General features: G+C 38.2%; 2 protein-coding genes across 8 annotated transcripts; one reads left to right on the top strand and one right to left on the bottom strand.

Annotated features, from left to right (window-relative positions):
* Positions 1-1,345: 1,345 nt before the first annotated feature.
* LOC139624475 (flavin reductase (NADPH)-like) lies at positions 1,346-10,452 on the bottom strand. Of its 6 annotated transcripts, none has more exons than XM_071483616.1 (6): positions 10,377-10,452; positions 9,520-9,575; positions 5,976-6,119; positions 4,399-4,600; positions 3,724-3,888; positions 1,346-3,350 (listed from the first exon to the last, which is right to left on the bottom strand). In XM_071483616.1, exons 2-6 carry the CDS (start codon positions 9,523-9,525, stop codon positions 3,193-3,195), a joined length of 675 nt encoding a protein of 224 aa, XP_071339717.1. In that variant the 5' UTR covers positions 9,526-9,575; positions 10,377-10,452; the 3' UTR covers positions 1,346-3,192. The 6 variants fall into 6 exon arrangements, with proteins under 6 accessions (XP_071339717.1, XP_071339719.1, XP_071339722.1 ...); XM_071483618.1 differs by having other exon boundaries at positions 5,976-6,211; positions 10,377-10,397; XM_071483621.1 differs by having other exon boundaries at positions 5,976-6,149; positions 10,377-10,397.
* On the top strand, positions 10,267-26,282 carry ppef2a (protein phosphatase with EF-hand domain 2a). Of its 2 annotated transcripts, XM_071483613.1 has the most exons (18): positions 10,267-10,433; positions 11,231-11,359; positions 12,412-12,471; positions 13,731-13,858; positions 13,959-14,013; positions 14,096-14,271; positions 15,785-15,899; positions 16,524-16,570; positions 17,221-17,387; positions 17,532-17,568; positions 18,162-18,311; positions 18,416-18,757; positions 21,413-21,598; positions 21,791-21,933; positions 23,100-23,206; positions 23,880-24,046; positions 24,664-24,751; positions 25,701-26,282. In XM_071483613.1, exons 3-18 carry the CDS (start codon positions 12,420-12,422, stop codon positions 25,952-25,954), a joined length of 2,214 nt encoding a protein of 737 aa, XP_071339714.1. In that variant the 5' UTR covers positions 10,267-10,433; positions 11,231-11,359; positions 12,412-12,419; the 3' UTR covers positions 25,955-26,282. The 2 variants fall into 2 exon arrangements, with proteins under 2 accessions (XP_071339714.1, XP_071339713.1); XM_071483612.1 differs by lacking the exon at positions 10,267-10,433 and having other exon boundaries at positions 10,669-11,359.
* The last annotated feature ends 85 nt before the right edge of the window (positions 26,283-26,367 follow it).

Genomic DNA, 26,367 nt, shown 5'->3' with positions numbered 1-26,367 from the left:
GTGAAGCAAAGCAAAAAGACACAGAACAAACTAAAAAACAAACTAAAAAGATATGCAAAATGAATGATGGTTGGTTTTTATACAGCAAATCCCTTAATCAGGAGACTATAAAAGTTACATTGATGATTTTTTTTAAAAATTCAATTAATTTTATATTTTCTTACACTGAGTAATTACCGGGGCCAAAAATCCTCAACTCTGGCAGAAACCTACAGTATGCTGCATGTTGTTTTCCTCTCTTTCTCTTTTTCCCCATACCTCTGGTCTTTATCTAAACAATCAGCTGTTTGATAAGAGGATATCTCAAAAAAATTCCCAAAACTGTTGGCATGTTGGTTCACAAAAAAGTATTTCCTAATTACGAGAAGTTATTTGCATCCATCACAATGAATCCATTTCTGACTAAACTGCCTGGAGATAACCAGCATATAACTACCACTAATTTAGCTTCACTTACATTTAGCAGCAGCTATTACTCAATTATCTGTTACATTTTCAAAGAAGATCAAGATCAGTTTAGACAGAAAACAGACAGCAGCTTTTAAAATAATAGTCTCTATTAAGCAGCAGGAGACGACATCCTCTCAGAGCCTTTAAACTAAATTGCAGCGTTTCATCATTTTAATTAGATCTCTATGAGAGCCTGTCTGTCCCAGGCCCTTCTGACAGATCTTGTTTTCAAAAAATCTTATTGCACAGGATTTTGTTCATCTACTATACAGTATATAACCACAGCCTTGTTTTCTCCCACTGCACCTAGGAACCAGTCAGCATTTCTATTTGTGCCAGGTTCCAGAACAAAATTACACTGTAAATCACAAGCTGTACTACAAAGTGCAACCAAAACATTATAAGACTTTTCTTGCTCCCTGAACAACAACATTTCCTGTTGTTCTATTAATAATTTGAATATTTGTTTTAAGCATCAGATATAGGAATCTACATTTTTAAAGGTGTCCGAATAAGTTGTTAATTCTGCTTGATGTATTATGACAACATAATACATCATCTGTGGAGGGGAAATGAATTGGGTCTTGATCACTGCAATCATTTCTTCTCCTGCATGATGCTCACTCTCACATCTCCACCTCAGTCAACACTTTAACTATGCACAACCCATACAGAAACAGAGTATCTCAACTTTGTCTCCACTGGTCTTGTAGTTGGACGCACCTTTGACAGATGATACCACACACCTGATTTTACACCACTGTACTTGAAAATGTTAAACTCATCAGAGCAAACATATGTCTAGAGTGTGTGATTTAGTGTCTATTTGCTATTTAAAGACTGAAGAATTCTGCAATGTTGACATGTGGGACCAGCAACAACAACAAAGCCAATATTTGGTATTTGAGATCTTTTTTATTTATAAATTGGAAGTCAAGGGAATTATTGAACCAAATCCAGGACTTCCAAAACTTTCCAAAACCCTAAATAGACTGACTTTGGTATATTCTCATATACAATGCAGAAAATTTCTCATTTTGTATTTCCAGCACAAATCAGTTTCATCATTTCTATTAGTTTATTTCAAGGAACCGATACAAGTACATTTTCATATTAAGTACTGCTGTGATTTCATGGCAACATTTTCTCTGAAGTTCAGGTAAGTAAAAAGTAAATAGACATCCTGAGGTAAATCCAGTTGCCTTTTACTTCCTGTTTTGGCAGCACACTGACCTCATGTGGCCGTAATCATCTCATACAACCACATCTGTAAGTGTATATTAACAAGAGTAAATAAAAAGACACATAAGGCAGTTAAACCATCATATTCATTAGTCAACTGTGAAGGCAGGAAATTTGTTAAAGGGCCAGTTCGCCCCAGTTAAAAAAGTATTATCTCTAGCAGTATCTCACCATGAAGATTAATTCCTACTTGTCTGAATCAATTCAACTTTGTCTCTTAGGGGACAGATCGTGCTTACCAGGATTTCAAAAGCAGTATGTGCAGGCTTTGTTTCAGCTGCTGGAGTTATCCTCTGTAACTGGAAAACCCAAGTTATATATTCATGTCTCTGAATATAGAGACTTGATGACTTGAGAAGGCAGTAAATTTAAGTTGATGATAGCCACATTGCATAATCATAAAGAATAATATTTGCTTATCTGGAATCATAAAAGGAGAAAATGTCCCTCAGGAGTTAAACATTACACCTTTGACATGATTGAATTGCTTTTCTGATGAATATTTCATTTAATAGATTATGAATACTTATTTTTCTATTATTTAACATACAAGCGGAATGAGTGGGCTCTGGTTTGATCTTTGTTTATGTGTCACTTGGCGTTGTTGAGATGAAGCTGTCATTTTGTCTAGTCTATGCTGATAGGTTTTGGTTCTAGTTTAGATGTTTATATATTGTGTTTTATATTTGTCTTTTTTTTTTTCAATTTCTCTTGAAAAGAAAAGCCAAAAAACAACTATAATAAGAAGTTAATTTTGGCTTTATTTGCCCGGGGCTCACTATTCATTTCAATCATCCTGTGGAAGTGAAATGAATTTTGTTTGTGGTGCTCACTGCTAAGGAAACACTACATATAAAAAAAAGTCATATCCTAATTAGTCTGCATAATTCCCTGAAGATGCAGTCGACAGTTTTCATAGGGACTGGGTCTTTGTTAAAAAGTAGATCCAGTATTTTTTCTTATTTTATTTTTTTGGGCCACTTCAGCTGTAAACACAACACTAACATATCATCACCTTATAAAGTTGTTGTGGCAAATTTGTTGCTTATTTTCACATTGAGCAGTTTAGAGCTGAAGCGATTAGTCGATTAATCAATTGGTCAATCGACAGAAAATAATCACTGACTATTTTGATAATTATTAATCACTTAAGTCCTGTATTTTCAATATATAAAAAAAAAAATCTTTAAATCTAACATTCTCAAATGTGAGGATTTGCTGCTGTTTTCAAGGAATCTGGAGACATCACCTTGAGCTCTGGGAAAAAATAAAGACATTTATCACCATTTCTTGACATTTTAACAACACAACAGCAGATTAGCTCTGAGCACCAAAACTTCCTTTTACCTCTTTGTATTGAGGTGGAGACAAAAATATCGAAGATTGACATCTCACAACCCGGTCAATTTAAGAAAAACATCTGCATGGCTCGATAGCACTAGAGACACAGGAGTAAACATAGTTTTTTTGTACTTATTTTTCTGTAGTTCTTCTGTTTTCTCATTTGGTAGTGATGGCGACTCCCTTCTTGACCCAGGCGTTGCTGTTGAGCAGAGATAGCATGAAGCGGGCCACGTCTCCTCTTCCCACCGCGCTGCCTGCAGGTTGACCGCTGTCATTAGGCACAAAGTATCCCTCGTGGGTGAGAAACTCCTGAGCTGTAGACGGCACAAAGATAGAAAACAGAGTTAGAGGCATTTTCATTTGGTCCTTTAGATCGTGGAGGGCACACGACAGTTTGCCTGAATACATGCTGAAACCTCAAGGGAAGGATCAGTATTTACAACAAAATGAGGCACATTGATTTTCATTAACATGGCTTTAAGCAAAGAGAACACGTGCTAATGAGCTTGAACTGTGTCAAAAGGGATCCTGCGGCCGCGCACTTTTTCAACACTTCACTCAATGAAGCTCTGCTGTTGTTGGCTGTGTCAGCCCAGCTGCAAACCCACTTCCAAACCAATCCACATTTCTTAAGTCTGTTTACAGGTTTGTGTCTCCCCCTGTTGGCCACTGCCTGTCTGCTTTTACCTGAGGCCGGCAGGTTCTTGAGGCCAGGCGGGCGGACCACAGTCCAGTTGATGTCCCCAGTCTCCTGCAGAAACTGCTCCATCTCATACATGTTGGTGAGGACGCTTCGGATCATCGGCAGCAGGAGGAAGCGGATGAGGTAAGATGACTGAGTTCCAGAGTTCGCTAACAATGAAAGAAAAAACACACAGAACAGTGAAACTCTTATTTGATTATTCTATTAAATGACTCAAAAATGTGCATTGAAGTAGAAACTTTTCATGCTGACAACAATCCTTTTAAGTGAAGATGAAATATTTTCTAAAAACTGAAGAACAAATGCAATTTAGAGTTTCTTTGAGCCTGCAGTGATGACCACAGTTTGATAGTTTTGTCCAGAACCCAAAGATATTAAATTTACTCGTATATACGACAAAGAAAAACATCAAATTTTCTCATTTGAGAAGCTGGAACCAGACAAACATTATCATCCCTAGAGCCATGCAGCTAGTGTGGCTACAAAGCTACATGGAAAATACTACTACTCTATTTTAATGTCTGACACCATATTAACTGTGTCATTACATCATCAGGACATCTGGTTTTTGGGGTCAGAGCCTCAAACCTTGAAGACATTTTTTTTCCCTCATACATTAGAAAAGGCCTCGAAGGCATCATCACGTGTACTGGACTTACGCTCTGTGTACCAGGAGGTCATGGTGATGATCCTGTTGACCCGGGCCTCTCGCATGGCGCTGATCATAGCCTTCATGGACATGGTGTAGCCTGTTACCGCCGAGATGAAGGAGGCCGGGAAGCCGAGGCAGGACATGATCACATCCTGTCCTTTGAAATGAGTTCCTAGACTGTCTGCTGAGAAAATATCAGCTTCCACCACCTGGAAGTAGACAAGAAAACACGAATAATTAATCGCGAGGGGAGTTTTATTTTATATATATATATATGCACTTTTTTTGGCTTAGACAGGGAGCAGTGCATCATCATTAAACACTGTTAATTGTTAGGTTTACTGAGCTGCATTTTAAAACAATGTGCACATGATTACGTTTAATTGAGAGATCGAACTTTATATTAACTGAAGACTGGAAAGAAAGCCATTTACATGCTTTTATTTTAGCACACAATTCATTTAATTACATTTTTTAATTTATTTATAGGTGACGAACAAATGTATATTGATGTAACTGATGAACTGTTACACAAAGACCTTCCACATATAAAGTAGCGCTAAAGGACAAGGTTGTCTTGCATGTTTTGCGTCTTATCAACAAACCCTATGAAAAGACCAGAAGCAACAATGTTAGTTTGTCTCTCAAAACTTTATGACTTCACTACCCCATCTGTGCCTCTCAGCCTCAAGCTCATTGGTTTCTACTTAAGACTAAACCAAGTCAAGACGAAGCGAGTATTCCCACTTCCACAAATTAATACAAATATATATAACTTCCTACTACACTTCATTTGAAATTACAGAGATAAAGTACCATGCAACACAAACAGACCTTATATCCTAATATTTGTGGTAGCACTGTAAATGCTATTTCCCAAAACACATTTATTTCTGACATTTCCAAAGAAGGCTGTGTGCATGTGGTCTTCATCAAATGATATCCAACATATCTGACGTTCATGTCCCTGCTTTACTTCTCACTTTGGGCGTGGGCACTGTAGTTTTTTAGCAAACCTTACTCTAACCAAAGTAAATAGTGCATTTGTTGGGAACTATTTTCAGCTGTGGATTAATACACATTTTGTTCTCTTTATGAGTATTTACAGCAGGACAGTATAGGAGGGACTGACTCAACAGTGCCCATGTCATTCAGTGCAACAGTGTGGCTCATGTTAGTGTTTTTAAAATGGAGCTCTATGGCACAGAAGCATAAGGTCTATCAGGTGATAATTGTGAATATATTAAATTTATACTTCTTTCTTGGGGTTTTTTGACAATGAAAAAAATATTGAATTAAACCAGGCTTATTTTTGCAGTGCTGCAGTAAAGTCCACATTGTTATCTGCACTGCTGTGTGCACAGAGTCACACCCAGATTGTTCCCTACAACATCATTTGTGGCTATTATTCAGTAACATATATTACTTCAGGTTTTTCCTCATATGCCCCTCATTTGGACACAATATAACATTTATCACGTGACTTCACATTGACTGAACTTTGAACCCAGCCTGCAGTGAGCAGTAGTAATGGCCTGTAAAAGTCATGCAGTGCAATACAACACAGAGTCAGTGTTACGTTACCTTGAGATTGTCATGATGCACGGTGAGTTTTCCCGGGTTCCTGACGATGGCGGTGACCGTGTGACCCTGCTGCAGCGCCTGGCTGACCAGATACTGGCCAGTCTGCCCAGTGGCTCCCAGCACAGCGATCTTCATCCTCACACTCTGTCACAAAGAGTTCAGTCACAGCTGAAGCTGAAAACAGACGTGTTGAACGCTCTGACCTCTCTAACTTAACTGCGGAGAGGTTCCCTCCCCTGTTTCACAAGCACAAGTGTAAAAAAATGATTATCACGGTGCAATAAAAAAGCCCTCTAAGAAATTTAGATTAGTCATCTGACAAGTTTTGTGTTCAAAATATAGATAATTGCTACACTGAATTCTTGTTTGTACATTAGTCACTGATCAAACAGAAATACACAACAGTTAAATCTGTGGGAGTAGAAAAAGTCAATAATAAAAGATTATTTTCATTATCTAACCGACTAGTTATCTGATAAGTTGATTAGTTGTTTAGTCTATTAAATGCCAGAAAATAGAGACAAAGCCTTATTTGGTCAAATTAACAGTCGAAACCAAATTCCTTTCAATTGAATTTTCAAGCATTTATATAAAAAAAGAAAACCTCCCATTTGAAAGCCAGAAAATATTATAAATATGACAATTTTATTTAAAAAAAGAAAAAAACTAATTTGGATGCTTAACTATAAAAATTTGCTGCAGATTAATGTTATGCTATCAATGGCCTATTCAATTATATGACTTCACTGTTTTCAACTACACAGAACTGTGACCCACTATCAACCTTAAACTACAAGTACAAACACAAGGGGCAGTTTTTAGCTCAGTGGGTAGAGCACCCGCCCCATGTGTTGAGGCTATAGTCCTCACTACAGGCGGCCCTGTCCTGCGTGTCATTCCCCCTCTCTCTGCCTCCCCATTTCCTGTCTCTCTCAACTCCCCTATCAATAAAGGCATAAAAGCCAAAAAAAAATTTAAAAAACAAGTACAAACACAAGTTATTGATCATGTTTACACCTGCATTCTTTGTAAACATACATATAGCAGGAAAATAAGCCAATATTCCCCATCGTGATTACTTGATAAGGACAAATCTTCCCTTATCAATAATACGTGAATATACCCAAAATATGTAAAATATTACACGTGTTGCCTTTAATCACTAGAATTAACACATGGGATGCACAGTCTATCCGTAACTTGTCAAAGCTCTTAAATCACCAGCCCCATCTTTTGCATGTGCAGAGAAAGCTTTCAAGACTCTCCCATCAAACTTCAACTGAACCAACTGAACCAGGGAAGCACAACAAACTGTGTGTGTCCTTGATTTGCCCAAGCTGGGCCGAATGGATTATCTCTGCAGCAGGAGGCAGTGACGAGCTTGTTGGTCAGATGCTCACTGAGGATACTGAGCACATACTGTTGACTCAATCTCAAATGATGATGGTCGGGAAAATTATTCCGAGGATGTATTTCTTGGTAGCTGCTATGTTAATGCTAGACGGATGGTGGGGGGGAACATATCAGGAAATCACCCTTCTTTAAGAATTTTGAGGCACTGAGCGACACAGCAAAATCAGTCACACTGCAGCCCCATCGACCATCATCACTGATTTTGATGAGCCATCTTCTCACGTTACATTCAGTGACACTGTATTTCTTGGCTCCTTGACAGTTGTTCAACGACTCGACCTCAGTGGTCACCTTGATTTTAAAACCGGCGTTGTAACATCTTCTAAAACCTTCACTGACTTCACGAACTCTTGACCTCTCTTCCTTTACGGCTTTCCTTTTTCTCACCATCCCACTTTGCACTGATGCTGAAGCAGGCAAACAATGAAACGGTGCATTGCCGTCACTTACTGGCATGGCACATTCTGCTATGTTGTAAGCAGTGTTGTCAGATTTTTGACAGACAGGAGGCCTGTATGGCCTATGTTTGTTTACATTTTAGAAAATAATTTTAAAAAAAGTATGCCGAGCTCACTATTAGCTCTTCCTGTTTGCTAAGTACCACTGGATGTACTGACAACTACCAATTAATTACTTTGATACCAAAGAAAACTTAAAAACCTGATGGTTCTCAGGCAAGTTCTGACTCAATCTAGCCTAAAAGGTTTTAAAGTAGACTTAAGCTACCTTACGAGAACCTTTTTAGCCTATATTTGTTTACATATTGGAAAAATAAATAGGCCGAGTTCACTATTATCTGTTCCTGTTTGCTATGTACTATTTGACATACTGACAACTATCAGTGAATTAGTTTGATACTGAAGAAAACTTAAAAACCCAACAATTCTCACCCAAGTTCTGTAGTTACAGGGTGCTAGTTCTTTACTGTGATTTCTATGCAGGTTTATGGACATTTGTTTGCAATGAACGCTGAATTTAACTGTCCTCTGAAAGTGTAAATCACATTGAATCTAAAGTATGTTTATAGTCAATGTGATTTGACTGAGTTGTGACTCGAGCACTATGGTTTTAAAGTAGACTAAAGTTACTTAATATGCTTCCAATAGCTCCTCCACCACTTCCACTACTGTAGCTTCTGAATTTCAAAAGGAGGGCACACAAATACATGCACAATTTAGGGGTCCTAAATTAGGAGGCCTTGAATATAATACTACTCCCTCTCTTTCATTGGTGAAGTTAAGGGGGAAACTTATGTTCGAGCCGATACATTTCATACAGATTTCTGTATCTGCCTTGCAAACCAGTTACATAGTTTTGATGATAGTTACATGTAAACCCAAATGTGTAGACAATAAATAGTGTGGATAGCGTCTTAAAGGTAAGTACTACTTTAAACCTTACATGACTTTTAATTTAACCAAAGGTCCAAGATCACTTTGTTCTCTACTATAATCTGTTCCCAGAAAAAGAGAGGAAAACATGTTACTTGACCTTCACTAGGATCAGGAATGATTCCAATTTAGTGTTTGAATGCCGTTTTAATGACTCCCCTAGGCATGACCTATCCTGGAAAATGATCCACACTTATCTAGAAGTGGCTTCAGGCTGCAAGTGATGCAAAGACAGAAGCAGCCAATTATCATGGGATAAAAGCAAACCTGTGACAAAACAATATGAGGAATATATTCTGGCTACAAATCTGAAAACAGTGTTCAACCTTCCAATCTCGCAGTTCGGCTGTTGATTATGAAAGCACAGTCCTAAAAATGAAGAGAGCTCAAATACGAACGCCTGGCATTTCAGGACATATGGCACCAGCATGGAAAATTAATAATTGAAAAATAACTTGAGATCACACATTTTTTCCCCCTGTCCAAGAAAAGTTACATCAAGGGCAACTGGACTTGTCAGTCCTCCTGGCCTTGATAACGACCCCCTGGGTCTCCTCACCAATCAGTCCGAACCGAAGAAAGCTCTTGGATCACAGTTCAGAGATCTTTAATAATCTATAATCAAATTCTGTTGCCCTTGGTTCAGCTTTTCTGGGATAACAATTATGAAGTAGATGACTGAGAGTCTTCAAAGACATGTTTTCCTCTGCAACAACACCACCATACTGTTAAGGACTTACTGTCATTTAAGGCACAAGCAGTGATCTCAAAGTTGATGAACTGGCAATCCCACTACCTAAAATCAGAACACAAGATAGGAAGATGTAGTCACTTCAAGATGTCTTTTAATACAATGACTTACAATTTCATCAATGTTTTTGAAAAAAAAAAACAAAAAAAAAAAACAAAAACAGTGGCCACATTTTCAGTCATGATCAGATGAGAAACTCAGCAAATGCTGATTTTTCTTCAGAATGGTGTTATATAATCACACTGTCACCCAGAATAAACAATTAAACAAGCTCACACAGCCTCCATAGGTAGGTCAGACCTCTATTTAAACGTTTCAACACAAAACTGAACATTGATACCACAGTAAAAGTAGGATTTATTGCAGGGGTAGACACTATCAGTTAAGAATAGATTGACCTAATGAACTGGGAACTGAGTGTTTAACTAACACACTGGGCATACATCCAGTTTGCAGTTTATTAGGCACACCCAGCTAAAACTAATCTGGTGGAATACAACAGTCCAACATTCAACTTATGATGTCCAGTTTTTCTTCAAATTATTTTTAGAGAGGTGTTAATCCAACTGCAGGATCACTCTGATATTTAGTGTACCCACAGTGATATACATGGGGTGGACAAAATAATAGAAACACCAGGCTGAGTCCGTGTTTGTGTTTCCCGTGACTCCAACACGCCCCTTTGTTATCTAACAAGCGAAACAACGCATGTACACAGCCTGACCCACTGTATTTTACTTTGTTTTTCCAGTACATTACATTTAATCGTTACGTATTATCCTGATGAAAGAGAGGACAGCCCGTGTTGCTGTATTTCAGGTACCAGCCGACATTTACACAACTCACCTTCGTCATCAACACGTCCAGTCAGTGAGGGATGCGTTCAAGAGCAGCAGCGTTCAGGTGTGTTTGTAAAGCAATGTGTTCGATGCTTTGATGACAATCCCAAAAAAAAAAAAAGTGTATTTTAATGTGAAATTAGATTTTAACACGTTAACTAAAAGGTTGCCCACATGTAGGCTAACTTATTAGTCAGTCAGCCAGAAAATGAGCTAATTATTTCAGGCTTTCACCGATTAAAATACCTCATATCTGCTGGTTACAGCTACTTGCTTGCTTTTGTGCAAGTGTTTCATATAAAAAATTAGGATTTCTTTTTTTTTGTTTTGTTTTCTTGGTCTGAAAAGACATAAAGATGATCATTTGGTCTCTGGTAGCTTTGTGATCTGCTTCATTAGGTAGGACTGCGTTTGCAGCAATCCCACCTAATGATAAATGTAGCTTATATGGAAATGTTTTTTTGTTGATGCTTTTTGAATCCTTACTGTGTTTTCATTGTGTGTCACTCAAGTTCACATGCGAACACCAGCCTGGACTCACCTGTAATCAAAAATACTTCCAAAACCAAAATCAGAAGCTGGCCTCCCTTTTGCCACCCATGTTTACCTCTGCAGTTTGCCATCCACCTATATAAAGACCAGTCTAGTCGCATCAAGTCATTAGCTCAAGTAATCCACTTGAGGCTTGGTGCCCTGATTATGCGATCACACCAAAGGACTAAAGACTATACCAGCCTCAGCACAGACCAGGGGGTAGCTGCACAGTGGGGATAGATTCACACATGAGGCCTCTGTGGTGAGTTACTGGACGCTGGTGTCATTCATCTACCTACAATGACTGGTCTGATTGACATCCTGCAGTTCTGGACCTGATCCCGGTGGACTGGTGGAGGATGAAACAGAGTAAATGGCTGTTTAAGTACTCACTGACACACGGCACTTACAGCCAAACAACTTGTGAAGTGGTGAGAGGAAAGAGGAGGTGACCACGTAAGTGAACAGCTGATTTAGGACTCTTAGTAGTGGTGCTTTTGTCTAGATTTCCTCAGCTAGTAATTTAATTGTAAAAGTAAGTCTCAGTTTTTAGGTCAGAAGAAAGTCTGAAATATGTTAAAATGTTCCAGACCGGGTTCAGATAATTGTTTTAACCACTTCCCCATGTTTATTTTAGTCCACTGCCTCATAGAAATACTAGCATTTGTAAGATTAGGTCATTATTCACAGAATCTGACCTGATCAGATCTGAAAAGCATCTCTGATTGGATGACTTCGACTTGCTGTTAAATGTCTCTACATGTGACGAAAGACACCCATCTGTTCTTTTTAGTGGGCCAAACCCAGCAATGTGAAAGTTATGTGCAAACAAAACACTTTTAATGAAATTACCATGTTCAGATTTAAAGGCTCAATTTTTTATTGGGTTATTCTAAACTATGAACACAAGGAAGCATTTATTTACCCAAGCAACAAAAGATCATTTGAAAATGCTGTTTCCGTGTTAAAGGACCTTTTGATTATTCCATTTCATCAAAGTAACTTCAGACTGTGAAGGTATTTCCTGCCTCCTCAGCTCCGTAGATAGCTTAACATAGACTACACCTTCGTAGAATTTGGGCTAAAACAGCCCTCTGCTCCAGGATTGAGGCCAATCTCAGTGGTCAGGCGCCAGCCAGCAGATAACAAGATTAAAAGAGCACAAAGTCCAACCTCCTCCATCTTCAGCTCTCCTGCTGGTGCTGAGCCACACTCAGCTTTCTGCTCTTTGTGAACAAAAGAGGCCACAATTATTTAAAGATGTGTGTGGATAAGTAGTGGACCCGCGCCCTGTCAGTAAATGTGTACTCATATTTTGAAGTATACTCAGATTTGTGATTTCAAATACCCCCTTTCAGAATGTGAAATTCAAAATGATCTTGCTGTGGTTAAAAGAATGTAATTAAACCCACCAGATTCAACACTGAATTTAAATTCAGGAGCTTTTTTGCCACATTTTAGGCTCGGCTCTGTGTAGTGATTTAGTGTTTGTGTGGTGTTTTGAACAGGAACAGTCATGGGATGTGGCGTCACAAAGTCCGACCAGTTCCACAAACACTCTGGAAAAGGTAACTGTGATCAACTTCAACAGAGACTGATGCACCTGTTGGGCACTTTTAGACCTCGTCAGGTTTAGATAATTCACTGCGTGCAGTTTGTTTGCTTTGCTCTTTAAACTCTAACTGTGATCTCCCTCTTCCATGTGTTTTATTAATGTATCTATATTTTGTTTTTGATCTGTTCTGCTGCATGCAGCCGTCACAAGTAAGCCACACCTGTCTTACCTTGTTGTGTCGTTGTCGCTGTTCGGTAGATGTTTAATGTTAAGCTGAAGATATTTTACTCAGGTAGAACTGAAGTAAACAAACAAAACTAAAAAAAGCACCACCACATATGGGAAAGAGAGATGTCTGTCTCATACAGTTTCTATAGTGTTTCAGAGAGTTCAAACTACGTCAGTTTGCTTGAAAAGTTTGAAAATGTAAAGTAGGGCTACAACTGGCGCCTTTTTGTCATTAACAATTAATTTATTCGTTATTTTCTTGATCAGTAGATCAGTTGATTTGTCTACAATATATCACAAAATAGTGAAAACTGCTCATCAGAATTTCCCAGAGCCAGAAAATTATAAAATCTTCAACTCTCTTGTTTTGTCCAGAAAACATCAAAAAAAAAAAAAAAGATATAAACCAACAACAAGCAGCAATTTTAATGACTTAATTGCTTATCAAAATGATTTATTGATATATAAATATAGTACTTGTAACTAGCTAACTTTAAATTAGTTGACTAATCAATTAATTGACAAATTGTTGCAGCTCTAGAAAGAAAGAATGCAAATCAAATGTTTCCCAAATTGATCGATTTATGATTCTCCAATTGCTGAGTTTTTATTAGCACTCAAGACTTCTACTTCCTGTGATGGAGGACATTTTAGATTGTCATGGAGTGTGCTGTCTAAATAGTTACTGACTTGAATAAACAACAAGTAAACACTAAAACTGGCCGGTCACAAGGGCTGAACATTATTTATCTCTATTTATGAAAAGAAAACACTGATGTCTAAAACAAAAATTTAACAGCTAATTTGACAAGTTTTTAACGCAGTTTTCTTTGAATCATTTATTTGAATGAATTGTTTTTTAAATAAAATGATAGTATTATATGATAAAGTAATTTCAGTATAATTCTACTAAAAGCATTTTTGTCCACTGAGGAAAGTGATGCACAGTCATAGTAAAACTATGAAGAATTAGATAAGTTTGAAAACTGATCCAGCTTCATCTGATATTTGATATTTTCTGATCACCTGTTGTCTGTGCGTCAGCGATAAAAGCTGCTGTCCTGATTCAGCGATGGTACCGTCAGTACGTGGCCCGCACAGAGATGAGACGGAGATACACCTGGCACATCTTCCAGTCCATCGAATACTCTGGAGAGCAGGCTCAGATAAAGGTGCCAAACTACCAGAGATGATCCAGTGTAATTCTGTATGATTGCTGTAGAGTAATAATAGAACTACAAGCTCAAGCTCTCATTTCTCTTCCTTGTGCAGCTTTATAATTTCCTCGGCTACCTCATGGACAATTTCACACCGTCAAGCAATGAACGTAAGATTTCACATTTCAGCTGACAAACTGTATTGCTCAGGAATTTCATTGTGTGAAACGGAATCTCTCCGTCCTGTTCCAGGAAATCTGATCTCGCACATCTTCAGAGAGAACGAGGTTTGCCGGGACGCAGAGTGGGAGAGGTACTTCTGCTACGAGAACATCGAGGTGCCAGAGATTTACTCAGGACCTCATCTCACCTTCCCTCTGACGGTGGAGCAGGCAGTCGGGCTGGTGGAGGCCTTCAGGAAGAAGAAAGTAGGTGCACAGCAGTACAGTGCTGCTAACCAGCCTGAAACACAAAGCCCTGGCTCATATCCAGTGATTTTTGTGTCATTGTGATCCACAGAATTAACAACAGCAGGTTTAGATGCAAGTAGACTAATGCAGACATTTGGTAGTTTACAAAATCCCATAAGAATATATAAGCCAATAGCATTTTTTAACGTAAACAAACAATCCTGAAAAAACATGTGACCAAGGTACAGTACATACTAAAAGGAATATTTCACAGTTGAGAAATGACCTATGTAACAGTGACTCTGTTTCTAAATCAGCTCAGAGCTATTTTGGCATTTCTGTACTGTATGTTGTTCCCATATACACATTATATTGATACTGTATATACAGTGGAGTTTTAAGGTGAAAACGTGCAGGGGCAACATTAACTTTGAAAAATGTAATGTGTTACTAAACATTTTCCACACAGTTTAACACAGGTGATAACTGCACGGAAAAAAATGCCTGTTCCCGTCAACCTGCCCTACATTAAATCTGCAATTATTTTAACCAGCTTTGGTTTATAGCAACAACCTGCGGAAGGTGGGCACAGAGGAACTTCTGCCACCTCCGAGCAAGTGAAGGCAACAGTGTACTTAGCAAACAGCACATCAAATTGCAGCGGGGCAACAGGAAATAACCACCATGTTGGCCTCAAAGTTGTGCCAGCTGCTTTCATCGCCAAAGACTGTGGACATTTGCATTGTTTTTTTTCCCCACATGGGCCACTTGACATCGTGAGCGTGGGTGTGAACATCCTCACACAACTGCGTCTTGATCAAAGCACAAAACCATTTTAAGGCTCAAGACACTGACCTCCAACTGTAGACTACTAATAAACAACAGCTGCAACCAAGGCTTTTTTTATGCCATGAATAAAAAAAATTTTTTTTTCTGCCACCAGCATCTCATGGCCTCCATATCTATCTGACATGTCAGGTTGGGTGATTTATGGGTCTATATCTCTATACTTCTGAAATGCTCAGATTGTACTTATCTTCTGACATACCTATGAAGACAACAATTTCCAAGACAGGGAGATAATTTATAAAATAATGTTTTCTGGATAAAATATGCAGTACATAGTGATGCTCATGATTTGTGTTGTGCACTTGTCCTCCATCATCCACAAAGCAAATATCAGCACCCTCACTGCAGCACATTTGCTGTTTTTTATCAGCAAGGTTAGACTGCTGCTACAACTCAGGTCCTACACTGTTGGCCAAAGAACCTGGAAGAGAAAATACTCAGACTTTTCTGTATCAACGACCATTGAAATCATGGTTAAGAGTCTAAGAAGGTTTCTGAGTTGTCTCCTCAACAAGGTTTTTTGTTGTTGGGTAGAATTTCCCAAAAAATCTAATATCTGTGCAAGAAACAAGGACAAAAAGCATGCATGCATAAATCCCAATATCACAGAGGTTTGATGTGTGTGTGTTTGTTTGTCTCTGTACCTGAAATCCTTCTTGCTAACAAGTCTCTCTCCCAGTAGCAGCTGCACTCACGCTACGTCCTCCAGCTCCTGCTTGAGACGTGGAAACTGCTCCGGATGTTTCCAAATATCAACCGCATCTCCACCTGCCACAGCAAAGAAATCACTATTTGTGGTAAGGTGAAAGAAATCCTTGATCCTTGTAATCAACAGAGACAGTAAGGACGCGGTTGGGAATGAGGAGAGAGTAATCAGGGATGATATGCAACAAATTGGGGGCATTGTGATCACATGGTTGGCGTCTTAAAGAGGTGAAACTGTTAGTCATTGATGGAAAATTAATCAGCTAAATGACTGACTTAAAACATCTTTAGTAAAATGTCTAAAACTCTGTGGTTAAAGCTTCAAAATTGTGAATATTTGCTGGTGTTCTTAATTTCCCATATTAAACTGAATCTTTTTCTGGTATTGTAGTGTTCTGTAATATAAACCAAAGGTTAAATATCTTGTGTTTTCTAGTGTAAAATGGGTCTAAAATAGGAAAACAATGGGCAGAACTCATTGCTCATTTAATAAATAAAAAGAAAATCCTCATTTGCTGAAGTCCTAACTTTAAACCTTTGAGACATTGCTGCAAACCTAAAGGTCTTTTTGAGATTATACTGCATCTAAGCATAATTCCTGAAAAATTATTTTAGAGAGAAATTGTCATTGTTGTAAAAGTTTAAGCACATCCAGACGTGATTATTGTTACCAATGAACTGTGTTTTTTTCTAAACGTATATCCTCTTCACTACAGGTGATTTGCACGGCCAACTGGAAGACCTGCTGCTGATTTTCTACAAGGTCGGGACCTCATCTTCTGAAATGTTAAAATTTCATTAATGCTGAAATAATTTTGACTTAGAGGCACAATCATAGAATGTTTTCTTTATTCTTTAGCAGTTCAGCTGTGTTTATTTTTTAAGAATAAATTACAGATTGATTTTGTATTGAAATTGTTGAAATCCTTTAAATTTATTACTTTAATCAAAATAATTTCCTCCAGCATAACTCTAAATTATATCATCAGATACCATTAGCAGGGTTGCACCTGTTGATGATTAATTAATTAATTGACAATTTTCTTAGTCCATTTAATGTTGAAAAAAAGGGAAAATGCATCACAAGTTCTGAGAGCCCAAGGTGACACCTGATGTCTTATTTTGTCCAACCAAACCATGAACGACTTGAACACCTGATAATTATCTGAAATTGTTGCTGATCTATAATGTGTTGATCAGCTGATCGATGAATCACATCATTGTTTCCTTTCTAAACTTTAGTTTTTGGTTAAAGCTAAGATATTTGGCTGCGTCATTTTTTTACTTTTAGTCAGTGAAACCGGATCTGTAATCTTTTGTTTTCACTCTGCGGTGTGGCCGATGATTTGTTAACATTTAGATTACAGGATGACCCTTTAACGCAGCATTACTCTGCTGTTGTTCCTGTTACAGAATGGCATGCCGTCACTGGAGAAGCCCTATCTGTTTAACGGAGACTTTGTAGACCGAGGCAAAGACTCCATTGAGATCCTACTCATCCTGTTTTCATTCATGCTCGTCTATCCGAGCAACGTCTACCTCAACAGGGGAAACCACGAGGATCATATCGTCAACCTGAGGTAAAACAAATATATCTACCTGAGGGACAGTGAAGCTTTAAGTCTCTTAGTCAACTGACTACTTGTCCTCCCTTCACAAATTCATCAGGTACAATTAAATCCTCATTTTGTAACCTGTGCCTCCGGTTTCTTTGGCTGGTTTAGGTACGGCTTCACAAAGGAGGTGTTGACTAAATACAAGGTAGGTTTATATCATGTAACCCTGCAAACCTCCGTGTCTTCCTTTGTTTACTGTTTGGTATAAACTCTTCATTCTGGCTCATCAAACTAGTGCGTGGAGCCAAAATGTGTCCTTATCCCTACTATCTTTGGAACAACAAATTAAAATGGTCTCAGTCACCTTTGCCTGCACATAAAGCCTGATATAGGCCGACTTACTTCTCAATACAATACTAGTCACTCCTCCTTGCAGCTAAGAGGATTTAAGGTTATTAAACCCTGTTTGACTGCAGGATATCTGACTCTGTTCATGGCTTCACATGAGTCAGGGGGGCGGAGGTGGTCCAAAGACGACCTCATATGGCCCAATTGTTTCAAATTTACTGTCTTTACTGAGAGTTTTGAATTCCTGCACACTATCAGCATTACTTTGATCAAATTATTAAAAAATCAACTCCAAGAACCTATCAAATAAAGAAAACTACATCATCAAGAATTAATTAAAACATCGATAAAATAGGACAATAAAAAAAAAACATTAAATGACAACAACAACAACAACAACAAAAAAGAGCAGGATGAATTAAGTTCTGTCATGTTTGTTTTTCTCTTCAGATGCATGGCAAACGGATCCTGAAGCTGCTGCAGAAGATTTTCAGCTGGTTGCCATTAGCGACAGTGATCGACCAGAAGGTACTGGTTCTTCACGGAGGGATCTCCGACACCACAGACCTCAGCGTCCTCGCCAGACTGGACAGACACAATGTGAGGAAACTGCATGTGAAGCTGTGATAAACTCTGTCATCGAACCTGCATCAAATTCATTTCAAGTCCCTGAAATCTGTCCTTTGCTTTTTTGTTTTTCCCAGTATGTTTCAGCGCTGAGGCCCCCAAAGAAGAGGCACATGAACTCATCTGGGACGTCCATCGATTCAGATATAGACGATGACCTCTTGTCCAGCAACAGGATCTTCCAGCGTCGGACCTCCCTCACATTTCCCAAACCTATAGGAGGCCGCGACACTTTCCAGAACCGCTCGCTGCAGGACTTCTCCGACCGGCTCAAGGTGAAAGTGGAGGACGAGCTGGAGATGCACAAGAGGAGACAGTCCATTTTCAAATTGGGGCCCAACAGATCTGAAAAAGACATAGCTCTGTCTGTGTCGTCTGAGTCTGAAAACAGTGACAATGCCAAGGAAGAATGGAAACAGGTGATGAATGAATATTGGGTAGAGGTCTGTGCTCAGATACTCTGAGACAGATTTCTGTCCCATTTAATTCTATTTAATGTGTTTGTTGAAAAGTCAACTGATCCCATATTGTCTTTCAGCTTCTGAAACTACAACATTTTGCTGCCAGCATTAGGAGTCTCATTGTTTGCATGTTCCTTGCTCCAATACTGTAAATGCTAAACCTTATTTAATATTAGTGCTTCAAAAGGCAGAAATAAAATGAATAAATGGATCAAATGAAGCAAAAGTAAAATGCCATTAATACACAACAGAGCTTCAAGAAAGATCAAGACAAATATGCACACTCAGGAAATTATAAGATAATGAAAACAGGCAGAACAAAGAGAAAAAAATATATAAAGATATGTACACATGAACTGAGACACGCATATCTGGTTATAAATGTGAACTTGCATTGTTTCTGGGTTACTTTTAGCTATTAACTTCTTTATCTGTTGTAGTCATTTTGTAAAAGTGCAGACAACACACACACCAAACAGAGAAAATGCATTTTTTTCACTGAAAGTTATGTCAGATTTCCATTCTAAAAAGTTGTCTTCATGCAACACTTAACAGACGAAGACCTCAGGTTTTTCCCAAATATGAATTTGACAGTGCTATCATTTCTTGGTTAGCTCTAACTCAATAAAGTACATTAACATTGTTTTGTATTTCAAATATGTAATGTTACAGATTAAATTGTTTAATAACAAAATGGCACATATCCATATTTCACATCCATATTGCTTCCTGAATTATTAGTATTTCTTTGGGGGATTGTCAAATTACATCAGTATTTTAAAATCACTGATAATTTTGTTTAAAATAGATTAGATAAGACTTCACTTGCTAGTCCACTAGCTTTTAAAATGGAATTCACAAGATTACACTTAATGCCAATTTCCTCATAAATGTTAATTTGTACCAACACATTACTCTTGTTTTACATACACTATAAAAATACACAATACGAGTACAGCACAATACTGTAGGGCTGCAACTCATTATCGATTAATCAGCATATCATTTTTTCATTTGATTTAGTAATCTTCATTAGTACTCAACAATCATTTTGTCTGTAAAATGTCAGAAAATTGTAAAAAAAAAGACCCATCACAAGGTGGCATCTTTGTATTACTTGTTTTGTCCAACCACTAAACTAATCCCAAATATAATGAGTTTAATATCACAAAAGACAAACAAAAGCAGCAAATTGTCATGTTTGAGAACTGAAACAAGCTATTTTCTGATATTTTTGCTTTAAAAATGTCTTTTGCAATTAATCAATTATTGAAATTATTCTATTGCAGATTAAATTTCTGTCGAACAACTGATAATTTACATTAACAAATTGCTTGAATTCTAAGTATTACAAATACATCTTAAAGGTGCTCTGTAGAGTTTCTTGTAAACAAAAATCTTTGTTTTTACATCCAGTGTTATCACTGAACATACGTAACATATTGTTTGTGTCCTCAATTTCTAATAATAATGATAATACATTTTATTTATAAGTGCCTTTCAAAACACCCAAGGACATTTTACAAAGCGATTAAAACATATAGAAACATAAAGACCCACTCATAGAAAAACAGCTCTGTAGTTCTGCTATTGGTCAGAGCTCCTCAGGAAACCTTTACCATGACTTTAACGTTTACCTGCAACCTAACATTTTATTAGAGGAAGTGTTTTCAGTTGATGGGAACCTCATTTATTTTATTGTTTTTGCTCTGTGGAGTGTGTTTGCTGTTGGTTTGTTGTTCTCAGTGTCTCCCATGTGAGATATTTAGTTAGTGACTTTCATTGCAGAAAGAAGGTTATTTTGGTCAGAGGTCATGGCCTTTGTGCTACGACTCTGTCCCGGTTGACTGAAACAGTCACAATCTGATAAATGCTCCATCAGTAATCACCACTCACCTCAGAGCGAGAGCTGTGGATTGTTGCCTGTGTGGGCCTCAACATGCTGTAATCCACAGCATCATTAATCCCTCTGCCCTGAGCTCAATCTGCTTTTCGACCTGGTCGTCATCACCTTAAGCACAGGCTGTAAAATTCAGTGGTCTCATCTGGCTCTGGTACTTGGTGGCAGTTCAGCTCCAAACATGCTCAGTCACTGCAAATCACTCAAGAGTAACACAGTCAGTAAACTGCCTGAAATGTAAAATTAGATCCTGAAAAAATAAAACACTAATTTATGAATTTAAAAGGCTTTAATTAGGTCACTTAAACTTGAATTTCAGAATTAGAGATTATATACATTTGTTTTGCTCTTAAAAATTATTAAACAGACATATAAACTTTATGACACAGTCAAATAAGACCAGGAATGTACAGCCATGCTGTCATGATCATGGGATTAAAATGCTATAATTCAACAGGTGTAATGTACATCTAATAGTTTGCACCTGGTATGAATAGATTTCATTCTCAGAGCTACTGAGAAGTCCCAAATAACAGACTCTGTGTACAAATGGGACTGATGGCTTTAGTCGGCCTACGGTAAAACTTTATGAAGCAGTAGTAAGAATTCATGTTACTGTTGGTGAAGTCACTGATAACAAAATAATCTGTTAATCAGAATCAGTGGTTTTTAAAATGAAAATCCCCCTCCTTGTCATTCCTGTGTGCCTCCAGGTCCTGGACCTGCTGTGGAGCGACCCGATGTCCCAGGACGGCTGCGTACCCAATGAAGTGCGAGGCGGAGGCTGCTACTGGGGCCCCGACGTCACTGAGGACTTCCTGAACAAACACAATCTGCAGCTCATCATTCGCTCCCACGAGTGCAAACAGGACGGTTATGAGTTTTGCCACAACCGTAAGGTGAGCTCAGACACTGACGGCCCACAGAGAGACTGATAATAATCCCACACACCAACAATTATCCAGCGAAATAGATCAGTGACATGGCTGTGGATGTTTTTCACCTTGTTTCTAAATATTTCCTCTTGTATTCAAGTCTGAGCTGTTCAAAATGCACTGAAATATTAAACCTTTTTCTTTCATTTCACCAAGGTCCTCACTCTCTTCTCTGCCTCCAATTACTACGATGTGGGAAGTAACAGGGGCGCCTACGTGAAGCTGGGTCCAGACCTTGTGCCTTATATGATTCAGTACCAGGCCAGCAGCATGACCAGAGAGCTCACTGTTAGACAAAGGTACAAAAAACTACCACAAAATATTCATCCTAATGATGTGGGTCCTTGGGTTGGTTTTATGAGATGACCCACACAAAAAGAAAAATAATAGATTTCATACAACGTGAAACATGCATACGAAGTACAATAGAGACAAAAAAACAAACAAGAAGCAGTATACAAAGGAAACAGTGGCAATGTAACTGAAGCATGACATAGGATAAAAAAACCATAAAAGTTAAAATAATACTCACAATAGCAAAGACTGCTGTGCCTTCGCTTCACTACTGCCCAGAGATTGTAATGTGCATATAAAATATTTACTCTGTCCATCTAAATTAAAAAGGTTTTATACCTATTTATAAAAACTGTAATAGATTCTGAGGATCTTACATCATCTGGTCCAAATTTTAGCTGCCACACATTGAAAAGATTTAGATCCAAAAGCACCAAATCTTTGAGTTCTGACCTTGCTTAGTATTGTACCTGTGTTGGTCTCTAGTAAGATCAATTTTAATCAAGTAACCCACTTATGTAGGTTACTGAGGACTGGCCTTTTATTGTAACTGTACATTGTACCAGTGCTACAACTAGTTTACCTGTTGATTTATTCGTTTATTGCTTTGTTTATAATATGTCAGATGGTGTATTTATGCTAAGCTAAGCTAACTATCTGCTGGCTATAGTTACATATTTAACATACAAACACTAAAGCGGTATTGATCTAACCCTCAGCCAGAAAGTGAATAAGAGATCAAACTACTCTTTTAAACAATTCATTGATTATTAAAAATGGTGTCACATTAACTTTCTGGGGTTTTTTTTCATTTCAATGAAACGTTCCTAAAATATATAACAAAAATAGTATATACATAGTATATCTACATTATTGATGTACATAATTATTTGAAAAGTACAGGATTGTGTTTCTACTTTTGCAGCTGTAGCAAATTCTGCCGCATAAAGTTCAGTTTAAAGGCAAATTTTTTGCCTTTTTGTCATCACCTATGTAATAAAAGTCAATTTTATTCTATTGTAATCGATTTTAATGTCATTTCTATTGTTATTTATAATATTCTAATGAATTTCTTCACCTTTAAAAAAGACCTGCCTTGCCAAGTGTTTTTGAATGTTTTAAATGTGCCTGTTGTTAACTGTTGTGACCTGTGTTTTTGTCTGGTCTGCAGTGTTGGGCGAACCGAGCGCTCAGCCCTTAAAGTCCTGCGGGAGCAGCTGTTTTCGCACAGGTCTGACCTCATCTGTGCCTTCAAGAAGTTAGACAGCAACAACACAGGTGTGTGTGGTGTGAGTTTCATGAACCAATTCAGTCCTCAGTGGATCAGGTGTTATTTAATTTCATTACAGACCCCACATGTGCGTCCCTTTTCCCACGTGGTTCTCAAAGGAGGATGTCTCGTTGGGGAGAAACATGAGCTCACACCTTTGTGTTTTGGGCTTTGTGAGGAGCATCATAATCCTCATTCAGGAAGAAAACAACATGTGGACAGAACAGAACATCTGATAGTTTCACAGAAACCAAATCAGCTAAAAGTGTTGTTGTTGTTCATGATTTACTTTTATTCAGCCAACATCCTCGTTTCTTAGGTAAATAATAAGTAAATAAGGAAGTATATGATTTTATGTCATTCAACTCCTCATATACTTTCACCCATAGATGTGTATGAGAAATTTGTTGAAAAGTTCATGCTTGACTGGAAAATAGTCGTCCACTTGTCAAAAATTTCAGGAGCTTTCTAATGCATCTCATGGTCTTCATCAGCACAGTCTACTTGTGTGTGTCATGTCTGTAGTGAGGCAAAATATATAGCAGTATTTAGAACAAGATTCTTATTGATTACTTATCTTATAATCCCCAAAATCTGAAGATACAATGGATAACATTGGTGAAGGCAGCCACCCTCAGATTTGAAAACAGTGTGAACTTCCTCTCTTTCCTCCTCCGTCAGGTCGTGTGTCTCTTAGTGACTGGGCCACTGCAGTGGAGAGTGTGATGCACCTCGGTGTGCCCTGGAGGATGCTGCGCTGTCAGCTGGTCACCTGCAAGACCAGTGATGGCATGATAGACTATCACGAGTGGTTCAACGAGCTCGCCATCGCAGGACCCAACACGGACGTACGTATGAGAGTATATTGATGACAAAAACGTATTACTTATTTGTTTGTTTGTTTTTTAAAAATAGAGAAAAGACAAGAACAACATCTTGCTTCCCTCATCCCCCAACTTGACCCAACCCCTGGTTGAGTGGCATACAAAAACTTATGAGAGACACAAAACAACAACATAAGAGAAAGAAAAGTAAATACATGAGATAAATTAAAAGAAAAGGGGGCAACAACCTACAGCAGTAAAGCACAGATCTGACACCAAATTTTCAAAACATCCTGATTTTTTTACAATGAACGTTATAAGAAATGATGTGATTTCTGTGAGATTGTAGGTGACTAAAAAGTCAGAATGAGTATACAAGATACTGCACCAAAGTTAAAAAGGCCTGTAGTAGTACTTTATGTTTGGAAAACATTTTGGAGCCATAGTGGTTGCAGTGAAATGTGGATCCTAATGATAGCATCAGGAGACGCACCAAAAAACACCTGAAGCAGTGCTACCGAGGCCAAAGTGTCCCATGGGCGGGTTGACATATTTTAAAGGGTTAAATCGTTTTTAAATTAAAATAAAAAATCTCTGTCAAAGCTTTTCTTACTTGGTTTTCATCATTTCTCCTTTTGCAGCACATTGACCAAAGTCTCCTTGAGACTCTGTATCGCCACCGCTCCACCTTGGAGACCATCTTCAGAATTGTAGACACAGACAACTCAGGTAAAAAAAAATGTCATCAATGAAGCATGTTACATGTAAACTGAGAACATCTACACACACACAACTGCCTCCTTCTCTTTTTAATGGATGGCATATTTTGATCTTCTCTTGCTTCTTGTAAAGGGAAAATCCACCTTAAAATGTCACTCTACCTTGTGTTTCTTGGTTTATTTTGTTATTTGCTGGTTATTTTTCTTACCGGCAAAACATGAGCGAATTGACATCAGGTAAAGACGTATGTCTGTGTTTCACCACCAGTGCCCCAGAAATCAGTATGATTTTTTTTTTTTTTTTTTTTACAAGACTTTACATTTTGCATCAACATCTGGTAATCACACAGAAAATAAAAGTTACATTTATTTTATTAACACTTTACAAACAACATACAAAAATCTGAATAAAAATAACTGATATAAAAACATGATTTGGCCAAAGAAAATATAAATAAATACAAAAAAATAAAGGAATACAGCACTAATAAGACCATAATGATTATACAAAAAAGAAAAAAGTAATAAGACTACTTCAGTGTCATGATGATGAAATCTACTTCAATCAAGAAACATTTTATTTTGTATTCTTCTTAAATTAATAGTCTTTTCTTTTTTTGAATAAGCTCTTGAAAGGATAGACTGACACAATTTAATGAGGTCTGGTTCAGAGTAAAGTGTGTCAGGGCTTTGTAAAAGGTTTTCACTGAGTCCAGATTGAGACGTCTACTGAGTTCAGTCTCTGTTAATCCACCTGTAGTTTGCCAAAGAGGCCACAGCAGGTTATGGCCCCTGAATCCTCCCAGTTAAGACGAGGATTAACCCACTGATCTACTGGTCTTTCCATCCCCCACTTCTGAACACACACAGACAGTGACACACACTTTTTTTTTTCCATTAGCATCTGCCTCCAGTTTTTCAATGCCTTCCCTTCATTCCAACTTCCTCTTCCTCCTCAGGCTTCATCACCATCGAGGACTTCCGGCAGACCTGGAAACTGCTGAGTGTCTACTTAAAAATGGAGATCACAGATGAAGCCATCTACGACCTGGCCGTCACCATCGACAGCAACCAGGACGGCAGCATCGACACTGACGAGTTCATGGAGGCCTTCCGCCTCACGGACAAGAAGAGCCGCCTGGAGAGAGGACGCAGCATGTTCATGGGCACGGCCACCGATCTCACCAAGCTGGAGGGGGACCCCAACATTTGAGCAGGGAGCGGGAGCAAAGACAGAAAGCAGAGCAGCCTCAGCTCAGACTCCTCACCAGTCAGGCAGCAGAGGAGAGGGCGGGGAGGCGTAGCCAACGCAAGCTGCTTTAATGACGCACATTAGGACGTAGGATGCTGCTGAGCAACAGCCATGTGGATCGCATGGGATTAGGAGGTTAGAGTTCAGGGCGTTTCGCAGCCAATGTTCATTTCACTTTTTGAAGCATGTTTTATCCACAGAGGAAGTGTGGGTGAAACACAAATGCATGGACAATAATGTAGTCTCCTTTGTTCTAATAGTAAAAAACTGTTGCAAAGGTAAAACAAAAGCACAATCAGACACAAAAAGGCATCATCTTTGGGATAACAATACTGTGATCACAGTTATTATGAGGATCTTTGCATTTTATATCC

The sequence above is a fragment of the Trachinotus anak genome, unplaced genomic scaffold (assembly GCF_046630095.1).
Source record: "Trachinotus anak isolate AG129_WGS33_773 ecotype Australia unplaced genomic scaffold, CSIRO_AGI_Tana_v1 ptg000008l, whole genome shotgun sequence".
Lineage (NCBI taxonomy): Eukaryota > Metazoa > Chordata > Actinopteri > Carangiformes > Carangidae > Trachinotus > Trachinotus anak.
This window is presented reverse-complemented; position numbering and strand designations above follow the sequence as displayed.